Source organism: Crinia signifera, chromosome 3 (genome assembly GCF_055691185.1).
Source record: "Crinia signifera chromosome 3, ASM5569118v1, whole genome shotgun sequence".
NCBI classification, from domain to species: domain Eukaryota; kingdom Metazoa; phylum Chordata; class Amphibia; order Anura; family Myobatrachidae; genus Crinia; species Crinia signifera.
In genome coordinates, this window is record NC_139219.1 from 315,748,748 (window position 1) to 315,772,642 (window position 23,895).

General features: G+C 48.0%; 1 protein-coding gene across 3 annotated transcripts in view; it reads left to right on the top strand.

The window, feature by feature from the left end:
* SUPT3H (SPT3 homolog, SAGA and STAGA complex component) overlaps positions 1-23,895 on the top strand; it is a 357,423-nt gene that overhangs the window by 258,784 nt on the left and 74,744 nt on the right. For all 3 annotated transcript variants that reach the window (XM_083178691.1, XM_083178692.1, XM_083178693.1), the window contains one exon: positions 1,183-1,322. In XM_083178691.1, the coding sequence (XP_083034817.1) occupies positions 1,183-1,322 (140 nt within the window). The remainder of the gene's footprint in view (positions 1-1,182; positions 1,323-23,895) is intronic.

Sequence of the window (23,895 nt, forward strand, 5' to 3'; positions counted from 1 at the left end):
CAAGGTACCGGGACATAGCTCCACCCCCCTACGCACCTGCAATGCACCGCCCCATGCTCTGAATGGCCCGCAGTTCACTAGATCTTATGTAACTCATACACTAGGGTGATATTGCATACAATCCTTCGATTTCGACCGCATATGTGCGATAAATCAAAGGATTGTATGCATGAATAATGGGTCCCCCGATGCGATGTGCAGTCGCATGTTGCATTGAAATTTTTTATTTATCGAATTTCATGTTTATCGAATTGCATGAGCGATCACATGTGGTTTTTAACCACATGTGATCGCTCGATGCAATCAGTAGCCGGTTCGGGGAGCGGGCGCCAGAGCATAGGTGGCGGTGAAGCGGGGCCGGAGTGCTGATGGTGGGCGGCAGCAGAGCAGGGACCAGAGCGCTGGCGGCGGTGGAGCGGGGACTGGTGTGGTGGAGCATGTGGTGAGATTTACCATTCTATTGCGACTATATAGTCAAAATCGAATCGAGATCGCATAGACATCGTATGGAGCTAGAACGTGTTTTTAAGCTTTCTATCCTGATTCGATGATGATGCGCGCTCCCGTTCAGCTGATATCGAAAAAGCCGAATAGACCGTGCAGCAATGACTATATAGTGCAGATTGAATGTATTATGAATTGTATGTAAGTAACACATGAGTTAGCAAAGATTGCATAAGCAATCGAGTCTTATACGGCCTACACACATGCCGATATTAAGCATTTTCTAAGCGATTTTGCTTAGTTTGGCAAAGTCGCCTAGCAAATGCCCTCACATCGGTGTATGTGTGGGGGCTATATCGGCAGCAGTGCGCGTCCCTGTGCGTCTTTATCGCTGGCCGAGATTGATGGACAGTGTCCATCAATCTCGGCATCGGCAGGGTTCTCCCACCGGAGAACACTGGCGCTGTCTGCTCGCTTAGCACACAGAGCGGCGCAGCACAGCCCGACCTAGCATAGCTAGGTAGCCCTGCACGTGGGGCCCATTAGTCAAATAGCAAAGGAATCTCACCGCGTATACACATCATATGTCTTTCGAGCACAGTAGAGATAAAACAACATATTCATGATTGTACATTCTGGTCGCTATGTCATACTGTACAGCCTGCTTGGTCCAGTTGTGAACAGTGAACCCACTGGATACACACCATGCATTCATAACCTCTTTGTATCCCTGCACAGAGAAGCTGGCAGCGAGCAGTAACACCAACAAGCGTCAGAAGCTAGCTCAGGACTTCCTGAACACCATTGACCAGACTGGGGAGCTCCTCGCCTTAATGGAAGATGATGAGATCGATGACGTTAAACAGGAACGGCTGGAGGTACGATACATTTGTTGAATTGGTTTGTACAGTAGAGTAGTTCTCGTTTATAGCAGCAGTCATAAGTAAACGTTTTTGGCACAGATGTACTTGGAGAGTGATAAAGTGGACAGAGAGATAAACTACAAACCAAACCATTTCAAACTGTCATTTTTTCAAACACAGCAGTAACATGTCAGTTAGGAGCTGATTGGCTGGTACAGTCTGCACAGGTTCCCATACATTAGGGGTGGCCAAACCTGTCCTCAAGATCTACCAACGGTGCATGTTTTCCAGGCAACCTGTGGATCTATAGTAGGAATGAATGCAGCAGGTTTGAAAATGTGACAGTTAGTAATGACTACAGCTGTGCACCAGCTAGGTGATCTGGGGAATGTGACAGTTAGTAATGACTACAGCTGTGCACCAGCTAGGTGATCTGGGGGTTGTGACAGTTAGTAATGACTACAGCTGTGCACCAGCTAGGTGATCTGGGGAATGTGACAGTTAGTAATGACTACAGCTGTGCACCAGCTAGGTGATCTGGGGGTTGTGACAGTTAGTAATGACTACAGCTGTGCACCAGCTAGGTGATCTGGGGAATGTGACAGTTAGTAATGACTACAGCTGTGCACCAGCTAGGTGATCTGGGGAATGTGACAGTTAGTAATGACTACAGCTGTGCGCCAGCTAGGTGATCTGGGGGTTGTGACAGTTAGTAATGACTACACCTGTGCACCAGCTAGGTGATCTGGGGAATGTGACAGTTAGTAATGACTACACCTGTGCACCAGCTAGGTGGTCGGTCTGGAAAATGTGACAGTTAGTAATGACTACAGCTGTGCACCAGCTAGGTGATCTGGGGAATGTGACAGTTAGTAATGACTACAGCTGTGCACCAGCTAGGTGATCTGGGGAATGTGACAGTTAGTAATGACTACACCTGTGCACCAGCTAGGTAACCTGGAAACCGTGGACCATTGGTAGATCTCGAGGACCGGTTTGGCCACCCCTGCCATACAGCTTGCTGCATGCTATGGTCTGCAGAGTGGGAAGGAAGGAGGGGCCGGATGTCACAGTGTAGAGCGCGCTTATATGACTGTGGTTGCCATAACAGTCAGTGACACTCGGTAGAAGAAATGGTACATGTTTGCTCATAGTTGAAACATTTATGATATTGCTGCTTTAACTTCACTTAGGGAAGATGGAATTTAAAGCTGATATTATTTTATTAATTCCATATTAGTTGCCTTGTGTGCACAACACCTAATATGGTCCAAATGTCATCCCCTTGGTGCAACTACTGCAAATAATCAGGTGCGAGAACACTTATTAATCCTGGTAAATTCCATTCTCCTCCTTTTAGTGAGTGAGTTCGGAACACAACACAAACCAACAAAGAAATCTGATATCATTGCAGTAGCTGTCATTGGTCGAACTGGTGATTTAGAAACAACCAGAGGTGTAACTCTGGGAGACAATGGAGTAATTTGCCACCAGGCTTTTGCTTTCAAGGGGGCACCTCTCCTGCCAGTTTGAATCAGTTAATTGAAAGCCGTTGATATCGCTTCTGTGGCTGATTTCCTCTCCTAGCAGGACTATAGATGCCACACTTTCTTTATTCTAAACATAATATCCATAACATACATGTATGTATACATGTATTTATATAAGATGGTGGGGGGAGAGGGGGCACCAATATTTATCTTGCCTCGGGGCAACTGGGACAAACTTACGCCACTGGAAAACAAGTGTGTCATGTTGCCCAGTTATTGCCCTAGACATAGCCAGATTAGGGTAGTGTGGGGGCGCAGGGGACACTGTGCAGTCCCCCCAGGGCCGGTGCCGCCAGCCCCCCCCTCAGTGCCCCCCCCCCCAGCACCCCACTGCTCATCCGCTACTACTATGGGGGTGCAGCGGTCCATGAGAGGGGGTGCTGATGCCGGAGCAAGTCAGCAGCGGCAGTACAACCATCCCCCGCTATTAACCTTTTCACCTTGCTCCACGGAGGGGTGGGGTGTATTGTGCAGCCACTGCTAACCTGCTCCCAAGGGCCGCCCTCCAGTGACCGGTGCCCCCAGGCTAATGCCTAAAGCTGCCTAGTTGTGGAGCCGGCCCTGGGTCCCCCCTTCCATAGCACAGTGACACCATTAGCTCTCCCTCTTGTGCAGCAGCAGAACAAAACAGCCAGAAAGCAAGTAGGACATTGTGCAGCCAGAGACATGGGACTATCAGGTTTTGTGAGTTACTGACAGAACTTTGAGATCAGAGGACAGATAGGAGGGGGGAGAGATCTGTAAGGGACCCAGGGATCCCAGCTTCTCCTCCCCATCTGGGTCCTGTGTACCTGTTATCTAATGAGAGCATTCTGGTCTAGAGAGAGTGAGAGAGAGTCCTCCTGATTCCGGTCCCTGTGTATAAGTAGTATAGAGGCTGCTGCATGTGACAACATAGATGATACAGTAGATTATATTTTCTATGTGTATTTTAAGATTGTTTATGTTGTCTGTTCCACTACAAGAAAACTTTATAAAATAGTTATCTCTCAATTAGGTGGCGCTATAAACTGTAGTCAGACATTATTACCCTATAATGCTGCTTTCCCACTGCCTACCCGGGTAAAGACCCGTTTTTTTTAAATGGGTCTTTACCCAGGTAAGAGCCACAAAGACCCTTTCCCACTGCAGCTTTTAAACAGTAAATTACCGTTTAAAAGCAGTAAATGTCCCATTCACACTTACCCGTGTAAACCACAAAGCAACACGTTTAAACTCTCTAGTAAACCTTGCCTGTCATTAAAAACATCACATGCACCAATCATGTTCTTAACCTTTATTATTATTTCTAATTACCGTTTAAAACCCTTTCCCATTGCCAAAAAACCGGCTCTTACACGGGTAAAACACTGCTTTTTACCCGGTTAACAAATACCGGTATTTGTTACCCGGGTAAAGCAACCTGGAGCTTTCCCACTGCAGCTCTAGCCGTTTAAAAAGGCTAAAAAAACGGCATTTTACCGTGTAAAGCCTGCAGTGGGAAAGGGGCATTAGTTTAAATGCAATTTTTGTGAGTGGTTAATATACACAATCCATTATACACAATCCATACCTCCCAACATGGCCCATTCTGGAGAGACCAAATGCTCTCTACTGGAATTGTCCTCCTAATTTATCAATGCAATCATATATGAAGAGCGAAGTCCAGATAGAGAACATTCTGTCCCTCCCGGAATCGGCCATGTTGTACAATCAAGACTTAATCCGGTCTTGGCCATAGGCGATGTGGCCTTTGTTTGTGCATCATTAAGAATTTCTGCAGACAACTTAAGCAAAGTATTTTTTCCTGCCATAAAGTCTCACCTAAGGATTTGGATATACAGTATATTAGTTGATACTTCCCTATGAGTGCCAAAATATCGGAACTCGGCTATTTATTGCTGTTGTTACCGACAGCATTGAAGGCTGTGAGATCCAACTGTAAATAAAGTCAGATCTGTTTTGTTTAAAAAAACAGCCGTGTATTGCCGAATTCACAGCCGTTTTCCCATCATTCGCGTCCGTTTTCACCGATTTTAGAACTTTCCGATACTAAACTGTCGGTACATGGAATGCCAACAGCCTAATTTGTGCTCGGAAGCCGGCGAAAATGGCCAGGATTCCAACATTCCGACATTCGGAATCCTGTATTGAATACCCCCCCTAAGGTTATAAAACTAAAAGCATTACCCCCAAAAGGGCTATATTATAAAAATAATTACATATAATGCACGTAATGTAAACTACAAACCTATTTTAAAATATCCCGTTTTATGTTGCAACACAGCCAATGTCGTATGTGGTAGGGGCTTTCTACTGTGTGCTAAAATCTTGGACTGTCAATGATAGGAATCATCTGGGTATGAGCCGTAAATGACCTGCTGACCGTTCTAGACCATTGGAGCCGCCCTGGAGATTATACTGCTCTCAGCCAGGTTGCTTAGTCATTGAGGGCAGGGCGGATATCTTCTGCCTGTGTCAGTGATAATTCTACTTGACGTGCTGAAGCCAGCTGGCCAGGTCACGCAGATCTGCATGGATCCATTTCTGCAATAACCTATTTTCAGATACCGACGAATGCCCATAAATATTTTACAACGCAGGATTATGTTTAAATCATTCCCCATAACCTTTCATTTACGTATCAATTGCCTTGAAAGTGTGTGGTAATCTTGGTTTTGGACGGAGGAGAAGACTTTTCGTTTCCACTTTGCCCAGGGCCAGAAACCATGGCACAGCGTCCAGGACAGATGATAAACAGATACTCCTGACGTCACTATGGCTTAAACAGGATATGTTTTTGTTGTGGTGTGGTTTCTCTTACACAGTGCTGTACTGCAGCCATGTGTAAGAGTTTTATATGAGGAGAGATCCGTAGGGTCGTCCTGTGCGGCTTTCCTGCCACCTTCGGCCTTGTAATATGCTCTAATCAGCAGATTTAGGAATAGTTTATCCAATATCCTACTATAATCAGTAGGCCGCTGATCCCCTCAGTAGGGGGTCTTCTAAAGCACCTTATTGTGACCTTTATTCATGAGCAATCCTCTCAACTTTGTGAACATGCCCGGCAGGACTCCTGTGCGCACCTCGCAGGAACGGCACTCTGGCCACTAAGCCACACCCCATTTTCACCACTAGCCTCTGTCTGTGGGAATAGATGCTGTATTGGACATGCTGGGCAGAGCAGCAGCCAACTGTCCCCCACCCCACCGTGGGACACTGATGTACTAATATAACCACCTGTGCTCAAGCATTTATATCAGCAAAATATGGACTTTTGGTACTTGTGAGTTATCCGGGCTGCCGATTTTGTCCTTAAGTTTAGTTAACTTAAGGACACCCGACCGACGCGATGCCCGCGATTTAGCCCCAAATCGGGGGCATCGCGTCGGTCGTGGCCGTTATAAGGGACAGCGACGCGATGCCCGCGATTTCCCATAGACAGTAATGTTAAAAGACGCGATGGACCCGATTTCCCATAGACAGTAATGTTAAAAGACGCGATGGACCCGATTTCCCATAGACAGCAATGTTAAAATAAAATGACAATGTGAAATTGGCCAATATGGCCATTTCACATTGGATATGTTTTAAAAAAAAAAAAAGGTTTTATGGCCCCCCACCACCGTTAACGCCACCCCGCTATTGAGACCAACCCGAAGCGTGGCGAGCGCAGCGAGCCCGCGAGGGGCGGCGGTACGCGTCCTCCGACCTTTTCATACCCCTACTATCCACTAGGGCGTGGAGTGAGAATAGAATAGTGTGGCGAGCGCAGCGAGCCACCGAGGCCCGAAGCGTGGCGAGCGCAGCGAGCCCCGCGAGGGGACGCGGATACCCTCACAGGTATCCGCATCCCCTTGAGGGCTTTACAGGTGTCCGCGTCCCCTCGCGGGGCTCGCTGCGCTCGCCACGCTTCGGGCTCGGTGGCTCGCTGCGCTCGCCACACTATTCTATTCTCACTCCACGCCCTAGTGGATAGTAGGGGTATGAAAAGGTCGGAGGACGCGTACCGCCGCCCCTCGCGGGCTCGCTGCGCTCGCCACGCTTCGGGTTGGTCTCAATAGCGGGGTGGCGTTAACGGTGATGGGGGGCCATGAAACCTTTTTTTTTAAAACATATCCAATGTGAAATGCCCATATTGGCCAATTTCACATTGTCATTTTATTTTAACATTGCTGTCTATGGGAAATCGGGTCCATCGCGTCTTTTAACATTACTGTCTATGGGAAATCGCGGGCATCGCGTCGCGGCCCCTTATAACGGCCACGACCGACGCGATGCCCACGATTTCGGGCGCGATGAAAAAATCGGCAGCCCGGATAACTCACAAGTACCGGACTTTTATTTACTAAGATGAGAGTTCTATGGCAGAACAATGGGCCAGAACCGCACTGGTTTATCCTGTGTAATCTCTGATCACTGATCTCACGCCTATTCGCTGCCATTGTACTGGTTTCCTCAGTGCCGCTCTGGTTTTTCTGTGCCGGTATGGGTCTGTAGGTCAACAGTGTCTAAAGGTTGACCACTATTGGTTGACAGTCAAAAGGACGACATACAGCAGGTCGACATGAACACAATGTCGACATGAAAAAGGCCAACATAAGTGTTCCATGGGGAATTTTGGGGTTTTTGTGTCGACATAGACATGGTATAAGTGTGCTGCATACTCCCTCTATGCCCACCGGGTTGGTTAAGCATGAACAAGTCAGTTTAAAAAGAAAAAAATCATGAAAAACGTGTCGAACTTTTGACCATGTCGACTAGCGAAGCCAATCCTGGGTTTCGGGATTGAAAAATGCTCAATCCCAGGACTGGCTAGCCGAACAAAAAAATGCCCGGCCTCCCCGCATATTTACTTACATGGGCGAGATAGGGCGGGAGCAAGGCGGGCGGTGCGGCTGGGATCGAGGTGGTGCGACTGAGCGGCTGTGGGGCCTGCGCAGCGCGAGTTCTGACTACATCACGCTGCACATCTAACCCGGTGCTCAGACGCTGCCCGGCATTAGACTTCCGAAATCCTGGGATGGGAAACTCCAATCCCGGGATTGAAATCCCAGCAATATTGGGGCCGAATTCCAGATCCCAGGATTGGCCACCCTAACTTTGACCTAATGCAGGGGTTCCCAATCTTTTTTGATTCACGGCACCCTAGAGAATCAGAATTTTTTTCACGGCACCCCTAGGTCCAAAAAAAAATAATTTGATTGGGTTTATATGCAATTCTTAGTGGCAGTTATGTGGTAAAGGGCAGTATTTGCTTCTGTTTGTACACATTCTATGATTGGCAGCCACCAGCACTGGTTTTGCTCATAAATAATTAACCATTGATAATTTGAGTTGGTCCTGGACCACCAAGCCGCGGCACCCCTGCATGTGTCCCGAGGCACCCCAGGGAGCCACGGCACACAGTTTGGGAACCACTGACCTAATGCATGTCGACCTAATGACCTCACACCTGCCGTACTATTTAAAACTAATTTGAAGGACTTCTTTCTTCTGAGAAACTACAGTTAGAATTGCTGATGTACCTAAATATGAAGCACGTGGAGGTACAGCAAGGCCGATTGGTTAGACACGTTGCCCTTTCTGTATCCCGTCCGCAGCCCTGGCTCACACAGCCGTGCACATATTTATGTGTTTTCCTACCTTAGCAGCTAATCCTTTAAGTGATTTCCACTGTACTTCCAACACTTGGATGCTGCGTTACCATAAATCTGCTGAACGTGGAGCCTAGCGCTCTCACACTCTCACACAATGGCTCATTTAGAAGCCAGCAAAATGCCGACTCTTTAATTAAAGCAGGATACAGCTTTTATTTTGGTTGCCAATCCCGATTTCGTTAAAATATCATTGCTACCTTCTTGGCCGAATTTGAGAAATTTGTATAAAAGTCAGCGCAAGGGTGGTTTCCAAAACCACAGCGTCACAGCCCGCCGTGTATTTCAATCGTTTGATAGTACTGTTCGTGCAGGGCGTATCGTGCCATAATTTCCTGCCGGACTCACCCGAGGCCAATGGAACATGCCGGGGGACAAACGCGATGATATTGAAGTAGTAATCACCCACTAAATCCAGCTCTTCTAATAATCTCTGCTCCTACGCCTCTTGCTGCAAGTGCTGTCACTCCAGTTTTTCATTTTAGAGATCCGTTGCTTGTTTTGTTGAACGGGACTCAAACACTATGGGGGGTATTTAATCTCAGCTGCTATTTCCGTCGGGGGTAAATAACGGTCGCCACCTATTCAATTCTGCCATTTCCGACCGCATTGAAGGCAGATTCTGACAAAACAGATCTGACTTTAAAACAAGTTGGTTTCACGGGCGGTTTTCGACAATTCCCTACATTTTTGCAGACACACCCACTTTCTAACACTCGACAGCCGGAACAGTGAATTCTGTCTGCCGAGTTTCTGTCGGACGGAGCGAAAACAGCCGAGGATTCCAACTGTCGGGATGTTCCGAGAGTTGGATTCCCGGATTGAGTACCGTTCTATATTGTGAATAAGTGTATAGATATAATATTCGCATTCGAGGACTCACAAACCCTTTATCACTATCCGGAGTCCCTTTTAATTAATATAATTAGTGTTCACTCTAGGATTTTGTGCGGGCAGGGAGCCGCTGCACGGGGGCAGCGCAAGGGGGGCAGACCGGGCCCACCGACGTCACAGTTGTGGGTGGTCCCGGGCCGGCTACATCACAAAAGGGGCGTGCCCGGGATGTGACATCATGAAAAGGGGCAGGCCCGACCGCCGCCGTCACTAAAGGGGGCGGGCCCGGCCCCGCCGAAGCTGCTGTGCTGCCGGGGAAACGATAGGCATTGCCATCTACGGCGGCGCTGGGCTTCCCCATGCACACTGTCGAGGCTGGCACCAGGTGGGGCACTGCTAGAGGGGCAGGGCGCATTTTGCCCTTTAAAAATCGGGCAGGGCGCCCCGCTAAAACAGCCTAGCGGGAACACTAATAATAATTTACTGCCCTCGGTAACTGGGAATCTATGTAGACCACTGAAGTGGGTATGCCAACTTGGTGCTGCAGCTGCACATGGCACTGGCAGATCTGGTTAGTAGGTGTGGGCGAGCGGGGCGCTGCTCCGAGTGCAGAGGCTCAGTGGTTGCACCGTCGCCTGTCCCATTGCCTGTGCTTCTTACTTGCAGTGTGCATGGAACGGAACCCTACAGCCAGTACCACAGCAGTAGTGCCCCCTACTGTTGTCTGCATTCCAGAGACCGATATAGTTTTCAGCTACCGGTGACCCCGCCCCCTGTGTGTGATGTTACCAAATGTGTGTGATGTCACTAAAATAAGCAAGGCCATAACCTGCATATTTTAGTGTTGGAAACTGGGAGCAACAATAAGGGGACTAGGCCCTAGAACGTACTTTCGAGACACGCAAATGAGAGAAAATGAGCCCCATCCTCAGTGGTGCATCTACAATTGGTTCAAGGTGTGTGCTGCACCTGGGTTGTGGTCCCAACACAAATGCCACTGTGAATAATATGTATTAAGCCTTGGAGAGGACTAAAGCGGAGAAGTTGTCCATTAGCATCCCAAGTGTCATTTATGTAGTGCAGTCTTTTGAAATAACTAAAGCCGATTGGTCCTTTTGGAGAACTTGCACACTTTATTGCTCTCCGAAGCTTTATACATCTCCCCCACTGTCTCCGTCTCACAGAGCGGTCCATATAAAGGGACACTGCAACTATTATTCCTGAATATTATATCCTGCCCTATTAGCAGTAAATCTGATCATTGTGTTTGATTCTTAGGGGTAAATTTACTGATACCCCTTTCAGACAGAAAAAAAAACCCGGGAATTTCCCTGGTCCAGGAGGGTTTCTGTCTGAAAGGGTCAACCCGGGTCTAAAATGCCAGGGCTTCAACCCAGGAATTTACCTGGGTTTTTCCCGGGTCTGTATTCCAAAAACCCGGGTCGCCGGCTGTCTGAAAGCAAACGACCCGGGTTTTTGGAATTATTACACATTGTTAGGCACTGATTGGCTCTCCTGGTGGGGAGCTGGCTGATTGGTTGTGAGGATGGGCCTCTCTGATTGGCTGGGAGGGCATGGCAATGGGGCTGGCCTCTGAGGTCATTAAGGAGCTAAAGAATGGATAGCATGGCCCACTGGTAAAAGCAAGAGGGGAAAGCTGCTGGCAGTAAGAGTGGAGGAGGAGATCCGCAAACTGGGACAATCAAAGATGCCACAGTGTACTCAAACATTGCAAATATACTGACAGCCATGTGAGGTAACATGTACCTACCAGTATATAAAAACAATAAAACTTGTTTACAACATATCCTTGTGTCATGCCATTGTTAATGTAATGCAGTGACCAGTCACCACCCACTTTTGATGACCTCATCTCTGTGTGCCTTTAAAACTGTCCTTTTCTTATGACACACAGAGATTTGCAGGAAAAATCCAGCTGGTGTGTGAAAGGGGTCGACACGGGAAATACCCGGGTTTTTGTTGCTGTGTGAAAGGGGGTCAGCACCTTTTAGCCTAGTTCTACCTGGGATTTTGTATCCGGGAAATACCTGGGTTTTGGGGTATTTTCTGTCTGAAAGGGGTATAAGATGAGAGTTCTTTTGCAGATGGGATATGGTCCATCAGATTCTACTTCCAGAACCTTCTAGAAAATAATAGAATCTGATCCCATTTTCAGTAGGACTCCCAGCTTAGTAAATTTAGCCCGAGCGGTGGCGTCTGATGCTTTGGTTGTTCCCCCAATTCGCTGATTAATAGATGTTCAGTACAAGGCCTGGTAGCGTATAACATCCCTCTAGCGTTCCCTGCCAGCTACTAAATACGGCTGATTGAGCATATTTGGGTTGTGATCCAGCACAGTATAGTAATCAGTAAGGCAGCACATTGTACACCAGACAAATAACAGTAAATACTGGATGTACACCCTCGGGGACGGCTCTTTTCCTGCACCGAGTCCAGAAATTCCATTCATTTAGGTTTTATGCTATTAGGCAAAATAATCCATAATGTGTCATTAGCAATATAAATCAAACCAAGCTCCTCGGATTTGCTGAAATGGTCTTAAATCTAACTTCTGTGTCATATAAAATATAAGCGGACCGCTGAGGATCTCGGAGGGGAAAACGTCTCATTATTTCAGGTCTTGTGTTTCATGCGGAGATTTATAAACTGTGAAAGATTGCTCTATAGAAACAAAAAGATATTTGTGCTCTTAGAACTTTGGAATATATTGTTCAGAGTTGCATTGGATTTCCTTGTGAAGTCCTCAGAATATACTGGACTGTAGGTGCCTATTGGAATATTTTGGCTCTGCAACAAGCTGTCACCCATAACGGTGCAGGGCCTGCAGTAAATCCTCAGTGAAAGGTGTGGCTGCGATCTGGTCCTCGTAACTCTGAAAGCCAGAATATCATATGCTGGGAAGTGTTACTGTTTATCTTCTGGTGTTCATTACAATCTACCTGCAACCGGAGGTGGATGGGGAACTGAAAGTGGCCTTACATGGGCAGCACCAAAGGTACATGCAAGGTAATTACAGCCCTCCCTGCACCTATGGTAGCCAAACCCCTGTATATAACACATGTAACTGTGACAGGGAAGGTGGCCCCTCTCAGCTCTGGCCCCATAGCAGCTGCACTCCCTGCACCTATGGTAGCTACACCACTGTATATAACACATGTAACTGTGACAGGGAAGGTGGCCCCTCTCAGCTCTGGGTCCCATAGCAGCTGCACCCTCTGCACCTATGGTAGCCAAACCCCTGTATATAACACATGTAACTGTGACAGGGAAGGTGGCTCCTCTCAGCTCTGGCCCCATAGCAGCTGCACTCCCTACACCTATGGTAGCTACACCCCTGTATATAACACATGTAACTGTGACAGGGAAGGTGGCCCCTCTCAGCTCTGGGCCCCATAGCAGCTGCACTCCCTGCACCTATGGTAGCCAAACCCCTGTATATAACACATGTAACTGTGACAGGGAAGGTGGCCCCTCTCAGCTCTGGCCCCATAGCAGCTGCACTCCCTACACCTATGGTAGCTACACCCCTGTATATAACACATGTAACTGTGACAGGGAAGGTGGCCCCTCTCAGCTCTGGGACCCATAGCAGCTGCACTCCCTGCACCTATGGTAGCTACACCCCTGTATATAACACATGTAACTGTGACAGGGAAGGTGGCTCCTCTCAGCTCTGGGCCCCATAGCAGCTGTATCCCCTGCACCTATGGTAGCTACACCCCTGTATATAACACATGTAACTGTGACAGGGAAGGTGGCCCCTCTCAGCTCTGGGCCCCATAGCAGCTGCACCTCCTGCATCTATGGTAGCTACACCCCTGTATATAACACATGTAACTGTGACAGGGCAGGTGGCCCCTCTCAGCTCTGGGCCCCATAGCAGCTGCACACCCCACACCTATGGTAGCTACACCACTGTATATAACACATGTAACTGTGACAGGGAAGATGGGCCCCTCTAAGCTCTGGGCCCCATAGCAGCTGCACTCCCTGCACCTATGGTAGCTACACCCCTGTATATAACACATGTAACTGTAACAGGGAAGGTGGCCCCTCTCAGCTCTGGGCCCCATAGCAGCTGCACTCCCGGCACCTATGGTAGCTACACCCCTGTATATAACACATGTAACTGTGACAGGGAAGGTGGCCCCTCTCAGCTCTGGGCCCCATAGCAGCTGCACTCCCTGCACCTATAGTAGCTACACTCTGTATATAACACATGTAACTGTGACAGGGAAGGTGGCCCCTCTCAGCTCTGGGCCCCATAGAAGCTGCACCCCCTGCACCTATGGTAGCTACATCCCTGTATATAACACATGTAACTGTGACAGGAAAGGTGGCCCCTCTCAGCTCTGGGTCCCATAGCAGCTGCACTCCCTGCACCTATGGTAGCTACACTCTGTATATAACACATGTAACTGTAACAGGGAAGGTGGCCCCTCTCAGCTCTGGGCCCCATAGCAGCTGCACTCCCTGCACCTATGGTAGCTACACCCCTGTATATAACACATGTAACTGTAACAGGGAAGGTGGTCCCTCCCAGCTCTGGGCCCCATAGCATCTGCACTCCCTGCACCTATGGTAGCTACACCCTTGTATATAACACATGTAACTGTGACAGGGAAGGTGGGCCCTCTCAGCTCTGGGCCCCATAGCAGCTGCACCCCCTTCACCTATGGTAGCCCAAACCCTATATATGGGATGCAGTTAAGATCCCGGCGGTCGGGATCCCGGCGTTCAGAATCCCGACGCCGGAATCCCGACCGCCGAAATGCCGACACTTTCTCCCTCCTGGGGTGTCCACGACACCCCTGGAGGGAGAATAAATTAGTGTGCCGAGCGTAGCGAGGCACCGGGCCCGCTGCGTGGCGAGCGCAGCGAGCCCGCAAGGGGGGGCGATCCACGTCCCCCCCTTGTCGGCATTTCGGCTGTCGGGATTCCGGTGTCGGGATTCTGAACGCCGGGATCCCGACCGCCGGGATTCAATACTGAATCCCTATATATAACACATGTAACTGTAACAGGGAAGGTGGCCCCTCTCAGCTCTGGCCCCATAACAGCTGCACCCCCTGCACCTATGGTAGTTACACCCTGTATATAACACATGTAACTGTGACAGGGAAGGTGGCCCCTCTCAGATCTGGGCCCCATAGCAGCTGCACTCCCTGCACCTATGGTAGCTACACCCTGTATATAACACATGTAACTGTGACAGGGAAGGTGGCCCCTCTCAGCTCTGGCCCCATAGCAGCTGCACACCCTGCACCTATGGTAGCTACACCCTGTATATAACACATGTAACTGTGACAGGGAAGGTGGCCCCTCTCAGCTCTGGCCCCATAGCAGCTGCACCCCCTGCACCTATGGTAGCTACACCCTGTATATAACACATGTAACTGTGACAGGGAAGGTGGCCCCTCTCAGCTCTGGGCCCCATAGCAGCTGCACTCCCTGCACCTATGGTAGCTACACCCTGTATATAACACATGTAACTGTGACAGGGAAGGTGGCCCCTCTCAGCTCTGGGCCCCATAGCAGCTGCACCCCCTGCACCTATGGTAGCTACACCCTGTATATAACACATGTAACTGTGACAGGGAAGGTGGCTCCTCTCAGCTCTGGGCCCCATAGCAGCTGCACCCCCTGCACCTATGGTAGCTACACCCTGTATATAACACATGTAACTGTGACAGGGAAGGTGGCCCCTCTCAGATCTGGGCCCCATAGCAGCTGCACTCCCTGCACCTATGGTAGCTACACCCTGTATATAACACATGTAACTGTGACAGGGAAGGTGGCCCCTCTCAGCTCTGGCCCCATAGCAGCTGCACCCCCTGCACCTATGGTAGCTACACCCTGTATATAACACATGTAACTGTGACAGGGAAGGTGGCCCCTCTCAGCTCTGGCCCCATAGCAGCTGCACCCCCTGCACCTATGGTAGCTACACCCTGTATATAACACATGTAACTGTGACAGGGAAGGTGGCCCCTCTCAGCTCTGGGCCCCATAGCAGCTGCACCCCCTGCACCTATGGTAGCTACACCCTGTATATAACACATGTTACGGTGACAGGGAAGGTGGCCCCTCTCAGCTTGAGAAGACAACGCTGTCAGACTCTCCATACACATCTCCAGAGAATGACGAAGGCTGGTTTCACACACTCCGGCTCCTGCCGGACGGTGAAATCCTGCACGGCCAGGGAGCCGTGCCGCACACATTAGTTGTGAATGGACACTATTGTGTCCATTCACACGGGACGGCCACGACCCGGCCGCACGGTTGCAGCCGGATCCCATCACTGGAAGGGACGGCTGCCGGGCTGTGGCCATCCCCTCCATGATAAACTAGTGTGTGCTACACGGCTTCCTGGCCGTACGGGTTTTCGCCGTCCGGCAGGACCCGGAGTGTGTGAAACCAGCCTTATTTTACCTTCTGTGGTTACCCAGCTCAACACTCTACACGGTCATTAGATCTCTGGTAGATTCAAGGCAAGCTGGGAGACGATATTAGAAATGATAATATTTTCATTGAATCATGGTCCTTTTTAACCTGCATTTACTTTACAAAGTTTCATTTTGGGCGTTGAAGTGGTCAGTGTAAGCTGATGTAACATTTGTTTTTATATCGTGAGACTTTCCTGTTTTTTGTAGTTTTGTGTCTAGTAGAACGCTTACTTTGCGTCATGTTGATATTTTGTTTTGTGACATTGTCCTGGTGTTTGCGCTGTAGTACACTACAGCTATTGACTTTAGCTCAGGTTAGGTGTTTTGTACCATTATCAATGCCAGGTTAACGCTATACTATTTGGTTCTAATTCAGACCATTTTCGTCTGGGCTGAATTCGGCCCCGTTCCGAAGGTGGGGGGGGGGGTCTGTGCATGCGTGTATTTGCGCATGGTGCAGACCCACCGGGGCGTTCGGACAATAAGGGCAGGGGTGGGCATGGTGTGGCTGTAAGGGAACACCTAGCTTCGTATAGGCGTCCCCATGAAAACGCTAAGTGTTCCCCTGGGAACAAAGGTGGCCAATGCGTGCATGGTGCGGGCGGATAATGTCACATGACGTCAGTGCCAACCCCCTTTTTCAGTGTAATAAAAGTCAGTTTAGACTTAATAGCGTGCTACCGAAGGAATTCCGGCACTGGGGGGGGGGGGTGGGATTGGAAATTTGGCAGGGCGGTGCTTAGGTGCTCGCCAGGTAGAGAATGTATGCGAGCCAAACTGAATCAGGCCCTTGCTTGTTCCTCCATATCTGAGACTGGCGACTTTGGGCTTTAGCGTCCTGTACATGATGTATGAATCACCGGTATCACTTACCCTGTTTATTCCTTGAGTCCCTTTTTTTCCCCGGATTCAGCATTTATACAATAGCCGTGTGCTCGTCTCTGTGCTGCCTGTTATTAGGATGCCTAATTCTCCATGACTAACCTTGTAGTGTGACTAAGCAGGGATTTTCCCCGGAATTTGCCACGGACGTTATTCCAAGCAATTGGTAACTGGCAGAAACGTCAGCCTGTCTTGGTGGTCAGGGAGGCAGAGTTGTAAAACAGATGCAGGGAAGTTAATGAGCAGCGTCTGGCAGAATGAGAAGCCCTCATGCGGAATCATTCATTTCTCACCGGCCTGGAATACGTGCTGCCAGGCGGACAAAGCCTATATTTCAGCTTCTGATTCATGGCCTTTGAAAAGTTACAACTCAAGTAAATGTTGAAGTTTTATATTGGGTTTTCTGCATACTCGACATAAATAAAGCGTTAGCTCCGTGCCAAGTGTGGCGGATGACCAGCACCTTTCCAGCATAAATGTTTATTTGGTTTCCGTACATAATGGGCTGTTTAAGGCTTCGCACGCGTTCCAAATTGCACTGAGTTGTAATAAGAACATGGTGTTACTGCATTTTATTATTAGGAAGTAGAACAATCTAGATACATTCTAGCACGGATGGTGTAATGGTTAGCATTACTGCCTCACAGCGCTGAGGTCATGGGTTCGATCCCCACCATGGCCCAACTGTGCGGAGTTTGTATATTCTCCCCGTGCTTGCGTGGGTTTACTCCGGGTACTCCGGTTTCCTCCCACAATCCAAAAATATACAGGTAGGTTAATTGGCTTCCAACAAAAAAAAAAAAAATTAACCCTAGAATGTCTGTGTGTGCGTGTTCATGTGGTAGGGAATATAGATTGTAAGCTCCACTGGGGCAGGGACTGATGTGAATGTTCAAATATTCTCTGTAAAGCGCTGCGTAATATGTGTGCGCTATATAAGAAACTGTTAATAAATAAATAAATAAATAAATACATTCTATCCACCCACAACACTCAAGAACAGCGGCGGCTCCGGAGGAGGGGCTGCAGCACAGTCCAAAATTTAAATAGGGAAGCCACACCCACTGCCAGTAATACCACTTTCACACCGGTATTTTGAAACAGTATTTAAAATGGGTCTGAGCCTTTGCATTGCAGTAGATTACCGTTTTAAATACCGTTTCAATACCATTCACATCAGTCAACCCGTTAAATCCTCTGAACACTTTTTAACATGGAAAAAAATGGCAATATACCATTTAACAAGTGCAGTGTGAAAGGGGTATACATCAGTTTGGAATGGCAGTTGGAGGTAGTGGGTGTGGCTCTCCTATTTGAATTTTGAACTGTTCTGCAGCCCGACTCTGGAGCCACCATTGCCAGGTCATGGGCACTACCCACATGGTGTGCCACTTGTTTTACAACACTCCACAAATTTAATGGAGAAATTTGCCTCTTTGCAATTTAAAATTGATGTCCCCATATTTACCCACATTGGTTTTTATAACCTGGAACTCAATAGCAGATCAACTGGAAAGCAGTGTACAGAAGTAATGGTGATGGAATGTCCAGTTGTGTAGAGAGGGGGTACCCGGGAGGGTACATGCGGCACTCCCGTGACAGGTGTCCAGTAGAACCTCTAGCATCTGTCTCCCCAAGGCTGCGGCCATTTTTGGAGAGCAGATTCCATGCAGACAGCCAGACCACACACTATCTGCAGAGACCCTGCACCCCACAGGCACCAGCTCCCCCCAAGCCAACGCTTCCTGTATGGGAAGACTATGGGCGGTATTCAATGAGCCTGATTCGCCAGGTTTTTATGGCGAATTTGTGCTGTTTGGCGAATTTCTGACAAAAACGGTGAATCACCCTATTCAATGACCACATGGCGAATACATTTGAAGGGTTTTTTCGCCATGATTCACCGAGTAGCAATCGCTATCTTTTTATGGTGAAGTGGAATGTGAACTTTTAAAATAAAGTGTTTTGTTTTTTAAATTTGGTGTAAAAAAATCAGGAATTTTATTCTGAGGAGGGGCATGCTATTTTTATTCATGTGCTGTAAGTACATGAATATATATTTAATTTTAAAAATAATATTTTTTTTATTTTTTTATTTTTTACACAGCAGCCAGCAGGGGGCGCCGGAGCCGAGCCGCTCATTACATATTCATATATTCACTGCACGCTGCCCCTGACTCGTTGAATACCGGAGCCCGCCGGCTCCGGAACGTGGCGAATGTGCAGCGAATCCAAAAAAGGATTCGCTGCACCTCGCAGGTATTCACATTGAATACCGCCCTATAAGTAGCAAGGAGATGGAGGTCCTGTTGCTGCTTTATAAATGACTTGTAAGACACTACCCAAGTACTATACATAGGAAGACAAATCCATAGCCGGATAATCGAGGGTATATTGCCGCGTTATATACTGTATGAAGACATATCATTAGCAGCAAGACGGACCGCTAATACATCCTGTAGATCAACGGTGAGATGTCGCTTTTCATTGGAAATATGTAACTATAGTAATACCAGTAGGTGGAAGTGTGGTGGGGAAGGGCCACAAGAACAATTATAACTGCTACTGGGGGCAAGGAATACTCCACAGTGTACAGAGCACTGCAAACCAACAGATCAAGTGAGTCTTACAATGTATTTAAAGATACAAATAGACAGGTTGCACTTATATATTCAGCAACAGTGTAGGCCAGGGGGTCCCAAAACCATTGCTAAAGTCATCCCAACAGTGTAAGTTTTAACAACCCCCCCCCCCCCCGCGCGCATCCCAGCGATCAGTTCTGAATCAGGCCCTGATGTCGGATTATACTCCTCAATGTTTATTGCTCATCTAGGTTAAAGGTTTTGCCTGCTCCCGTCCTCAGCGGTTTTGCTTCTCTGTACAAGAAAACATCTATTGTACTCCAGGAGGACTGGCTCGGATTATGGCATGAAATATCCAGGCGGTGCCGCACTGATGTTCATGGCTGCGAGCCCTGGGGACAGACGCAGCGACAATATGCACAAAATCCCAAGTTACTTTCTGGAACTATGCGTATAAATAATTAGGAGTATATACACTGTAGCAGGGCATTTTACTGTGCAAGCCACGCTAATAGGCCGTAACCTTAAATAACCTCTCTGGGGGGAAAGAGCGATATTTTAAAAAAACGTACGAGTGTATTTAAAAATACCCAAAAATAATAACTAAACCCCAGCCCCTCGTTACAAAATGCATCGATTCTAATGGAATCCCGCCGCATTAGCCTTGCCCCTCCCAGTGACCTCTAAGGGGGTGGAGCTTTTTAATACGTTTGCTTACTCTCTTCCCCCTATGTGTGCGCTAATGCTCCGGTACATAGGCAATGACTGTAGATGTGCCGTTTTAATTATGGCTCTTTGCAAATAATGTTTTTGTCCTTTCACAATGAAGACCACAAAGGCCTGAGGGCCTGTTATTTAATACAAACATTTGCACATGCAATTACTTTCCATTTAATGATCATTTGCTAAATCTTTTTTTAATAATAACTATCCCACAATGTAATCACGTATTAGTCATTTCATTATTTGTCACACAATAGAACGAGTGGCTACAGTTGTGTATAATAAATGGTGTTTAGTCTGTGTGGGTTTATTATTGGGTCAAATCTCCCTCATGCTTCTGTGGTTATTTTTTAAGCAATGATATGTTTACGGCTCTTGATTTTGCTTACACTTGTGAGTAAATCAGCAAGGTTGTGGTCGTCTCTTTAATCTGTCCTTGTTTTTCTTGTTATATTTTTAATATGTTTATGGCTCATTATCACGTGTGATTTCTCGTACATAAGTGTTTTGTTGTGGGCAGGAGGGCTGTGTGGCGAGCAGTGGTTTTGTGGACTTATTCTTCATCCCACGGTTCTTTACAAGTAAATAGAAAAGTTGTAGGAAAATGCCTCGTTTGTGGAAATCGAACTTGTATAAGCACATAAATTAGCAAGACATAGGCGAAATTCTAACACAGCAGCATGGATAAATAGCAAACGCTACAGTCATATCCCTGCATTAATAAGGCACCAGACATGTCCAGTGGAGATCAATTCCTTTACTGATATTGGGATGCCCTACAACCAGGAAGAATCAGGAGTACCTCATTGCAGACCCTCTATCTGACAGCAACAGGGAATAACTTCTTGCCTTTGGATGCCTTGGTATTTATCTAAGAGATCACTGCTCCCATATTAAGGGCTGCAAAGTACAGATTAATACCTGCTAATAGGCTTTCCTCTACTCCACCATGGCAGCCCTCTTGGGTAGATATCTGGAAAGGAAACAAAGACCATGCCCCTATAGAAGGACAGCCCCCCCCCCCCCCCTAAGGCTCTGTGTCTTAAATTTTCAAGCTTTATAACAAATCCTAACAAATAATACATACACACCCAATACCCGTACTCCTCTGGGCTGGGAAACCGGCTGCCATGGTGGAGTAGAGAAAAGCCTATTAGCAGGTAATGATCTGTACTTTCCTCTACCTCCCCGTGGCAGCATACTTCTGTGTATACCCTAGCAGTTAGCTCACTGGGCGGATACCTATAATTATATTATGAATATTTGAAAGGATACAGGTTATTTCCACCTTCTGATTCTCTGTATATGCAGAATTGCTTCTTTCTCTCCTTTTTTCCTTTTTTTTTTTAAACTACTGTGCTAAGGATCTTTCTTCCGAGTCTAGCATCTTCAGAAGCAAGCACATCCACACTGTAATGCTTGGTGAATGTATGACCAGCATGCTTTGTAAACTTCTGCTAATGATGCTGCCCCTTTTTCCGCCCAAGATGCCGCCATGGCTCTTGTTGAATGCGCCTTAAGTCCTACTGGAGGCTCCAACTTCCTAACTTTATAAGCCTCAAGGATACATGTTTTTATCCATCTGGATATAGTCATTTTTGTAGCTCCTAAACCCCTCTTTGTACCTTCCGTCAGTACAAACCGCTTTTTTGATGTCCTCCAAGACTCTGACCTCTCTATGTAGATCTTCAGTGCCCTATTCACATCCAAATTGTGAAGTCTTGCCTCTTTGGTGTTTGTAGGATTCACACAAAAAGATGGCAGAATTATCTCCTGGTTTATATGGAATTTTGAAACCACCTTTGGCAAGAAATGAGGATTCGTCCTCAAGACCGCTTTGTCTTCAAAAAAGTTAAGGAAAGGCTCTTCTGCCCACAGGGCCTGTAACTCTGACACCCTCCTTGCAGAGGTAATCACTACCAAAAATACCACCTTGATTGTAAGATACTTCAACGACACTTCCTCTAGAGCAGGGATCCTCAAACTACGGCCCGTGGGCCAGATGCGGCCCGCTGAGGATGTTTATGCGGCCCGCCGGGTTATGGCAAAATCAGAGCGGAAGCAGCTCTAAAAGTAGTGCTGCGGGCTGCGGTCCCTCACCTTCTCCTCCACTGTCGGCGGTCATGTTCCTGTAGGCTTTTAAAACATGGCCATGGCTACAGGAACATGGCCGCCGGCCTCCAGGTCTATGTGGAGTAGGTTCCCTCTGATGCCTCAGACGCTGGGTGTGGACGTCATGACGATGACACCGCCCGCCCAGGCGTCTGTGAAACAAGTAGGAGCAGCAGGCTGTTGGAGGGGTGGACGGGGAGTCGGGGACCGCTGCCACATGAAGCATCAAGCAAGCTGGGAGCCGCAGCAGAAGGTGAGGATCAAACTCATAAAAAGCCTGGCTCCATCTGTATGCAGCGTGCATAGGAATTTGTTCATAGATTCTGTTTTTACTATAGTCCGGCCCTCCAACAGTCTGAGCGACAGTGAACTGGCCCCCTATTTAAAAAGTTTGAGGACCCCTGCTCTAGAGGCTCAAAAGGGGCTTCAGTCAATGCATTTAGAACCATGTTAAGGTCCCATGGGGGCCAAAAGATTATGGAACACCGGTTTGATCCTTTTAATTGCCTGCACAAACCTTTGTATATATTTGTTGTCTGCAACTTTCATATCCAGCATTGAGCCGATATCTGCACCCTTAGCGAGCTTGCTGAAAGATTCTTCTTTAACCCTGTTTGTAGAAACTCAAGAATTGTAGTTATCAGTTTCTCATTCCTGTTGCCTGACTTACAAAAATAAACATACTTTTTATATATTCTGTAGTACATGTTCGATGTTGAAGATTTTCTCGCTTTGGTACTTGTTTCCTATCTGGGCGCCCACGATTTCAATCGCGGGCATCGGGGGTAAAATCGGGGCCATCGTGGGCGTGGGATTTTTTATCGGCTGCGATGGGCCAGACGAGATGCCCGCGATTTTCCCATAGAGAACAATGTTAAATGCCTCAATTTACCCGCGATGACCGCGATTTACCATAGGAAACAATGTTAAATGGATCAATTTCCCCAAATTATCATAGGGAACAATGGGAAATGGGGCAAAAACACCCCTGAACATAAAAATGTCCCCCCAAAAGTTGTTGACGCCACCCCGCCATCAACGTGAACCCGAAGCGTGGCGAGCGGACGCGGATACCTTCACAGGTAAACGCGTCCCTTCGCGGGCTTCCCAGGTGTCCGCGTCGCCATGGACACCTGGGAAGCCCGCGAGGGGACGCATATAACTGTGAAGGTATCCGTGTCCCCTCGCGGGGCTCGCTGCGCTCGCCACGCTTCGGGCTCGGTGGCTCGCTGCGCTCGCCACACTATTCTGTTCTCACTCCACGCCCTAGTGGATAGTAGGGCATGAAAAGGTCGGAGGATGCGTACCGCCGCCCCTCGCGGGCTCGCTGCGCTCGCCACGCTTCGGGTTCACGTTGATGGCGGGGTGGCGTCAACAACTTTTGGGGGGACATTTTTATGTTCAGGGGTGTTTTTGCCCCATTTCCCATTGTTCCCTATGATAATTTGGGGAAATTGATCCATTTAACATTGTTTCCTATGGTAAATCGCGGTCATCGCGGGTCAATTGGGACATTTAACATTGGTCCCTATGTAAAATCGCGGTAATCGCGTCAGTCGCATCGCATGTCATTATAATGGCATACGATGTACCCGCGATGCCCGCGATGGGCGCCCAGATAGGAAACAAGTACCCTCGCTTTTAACAGAGTACTAACCACCTTCTCGGAGAATCCCTTTTTCTTTAATGTCCAGGCCTCAGCCACCAGGCCGTTAGCTTCCAGCTGTCTGGTTGTTTTTGATAATAACAGCCTTGCTGAATTAGGTCTTTGTGATACGGCAATGTCCACTGTCCCTCTACCG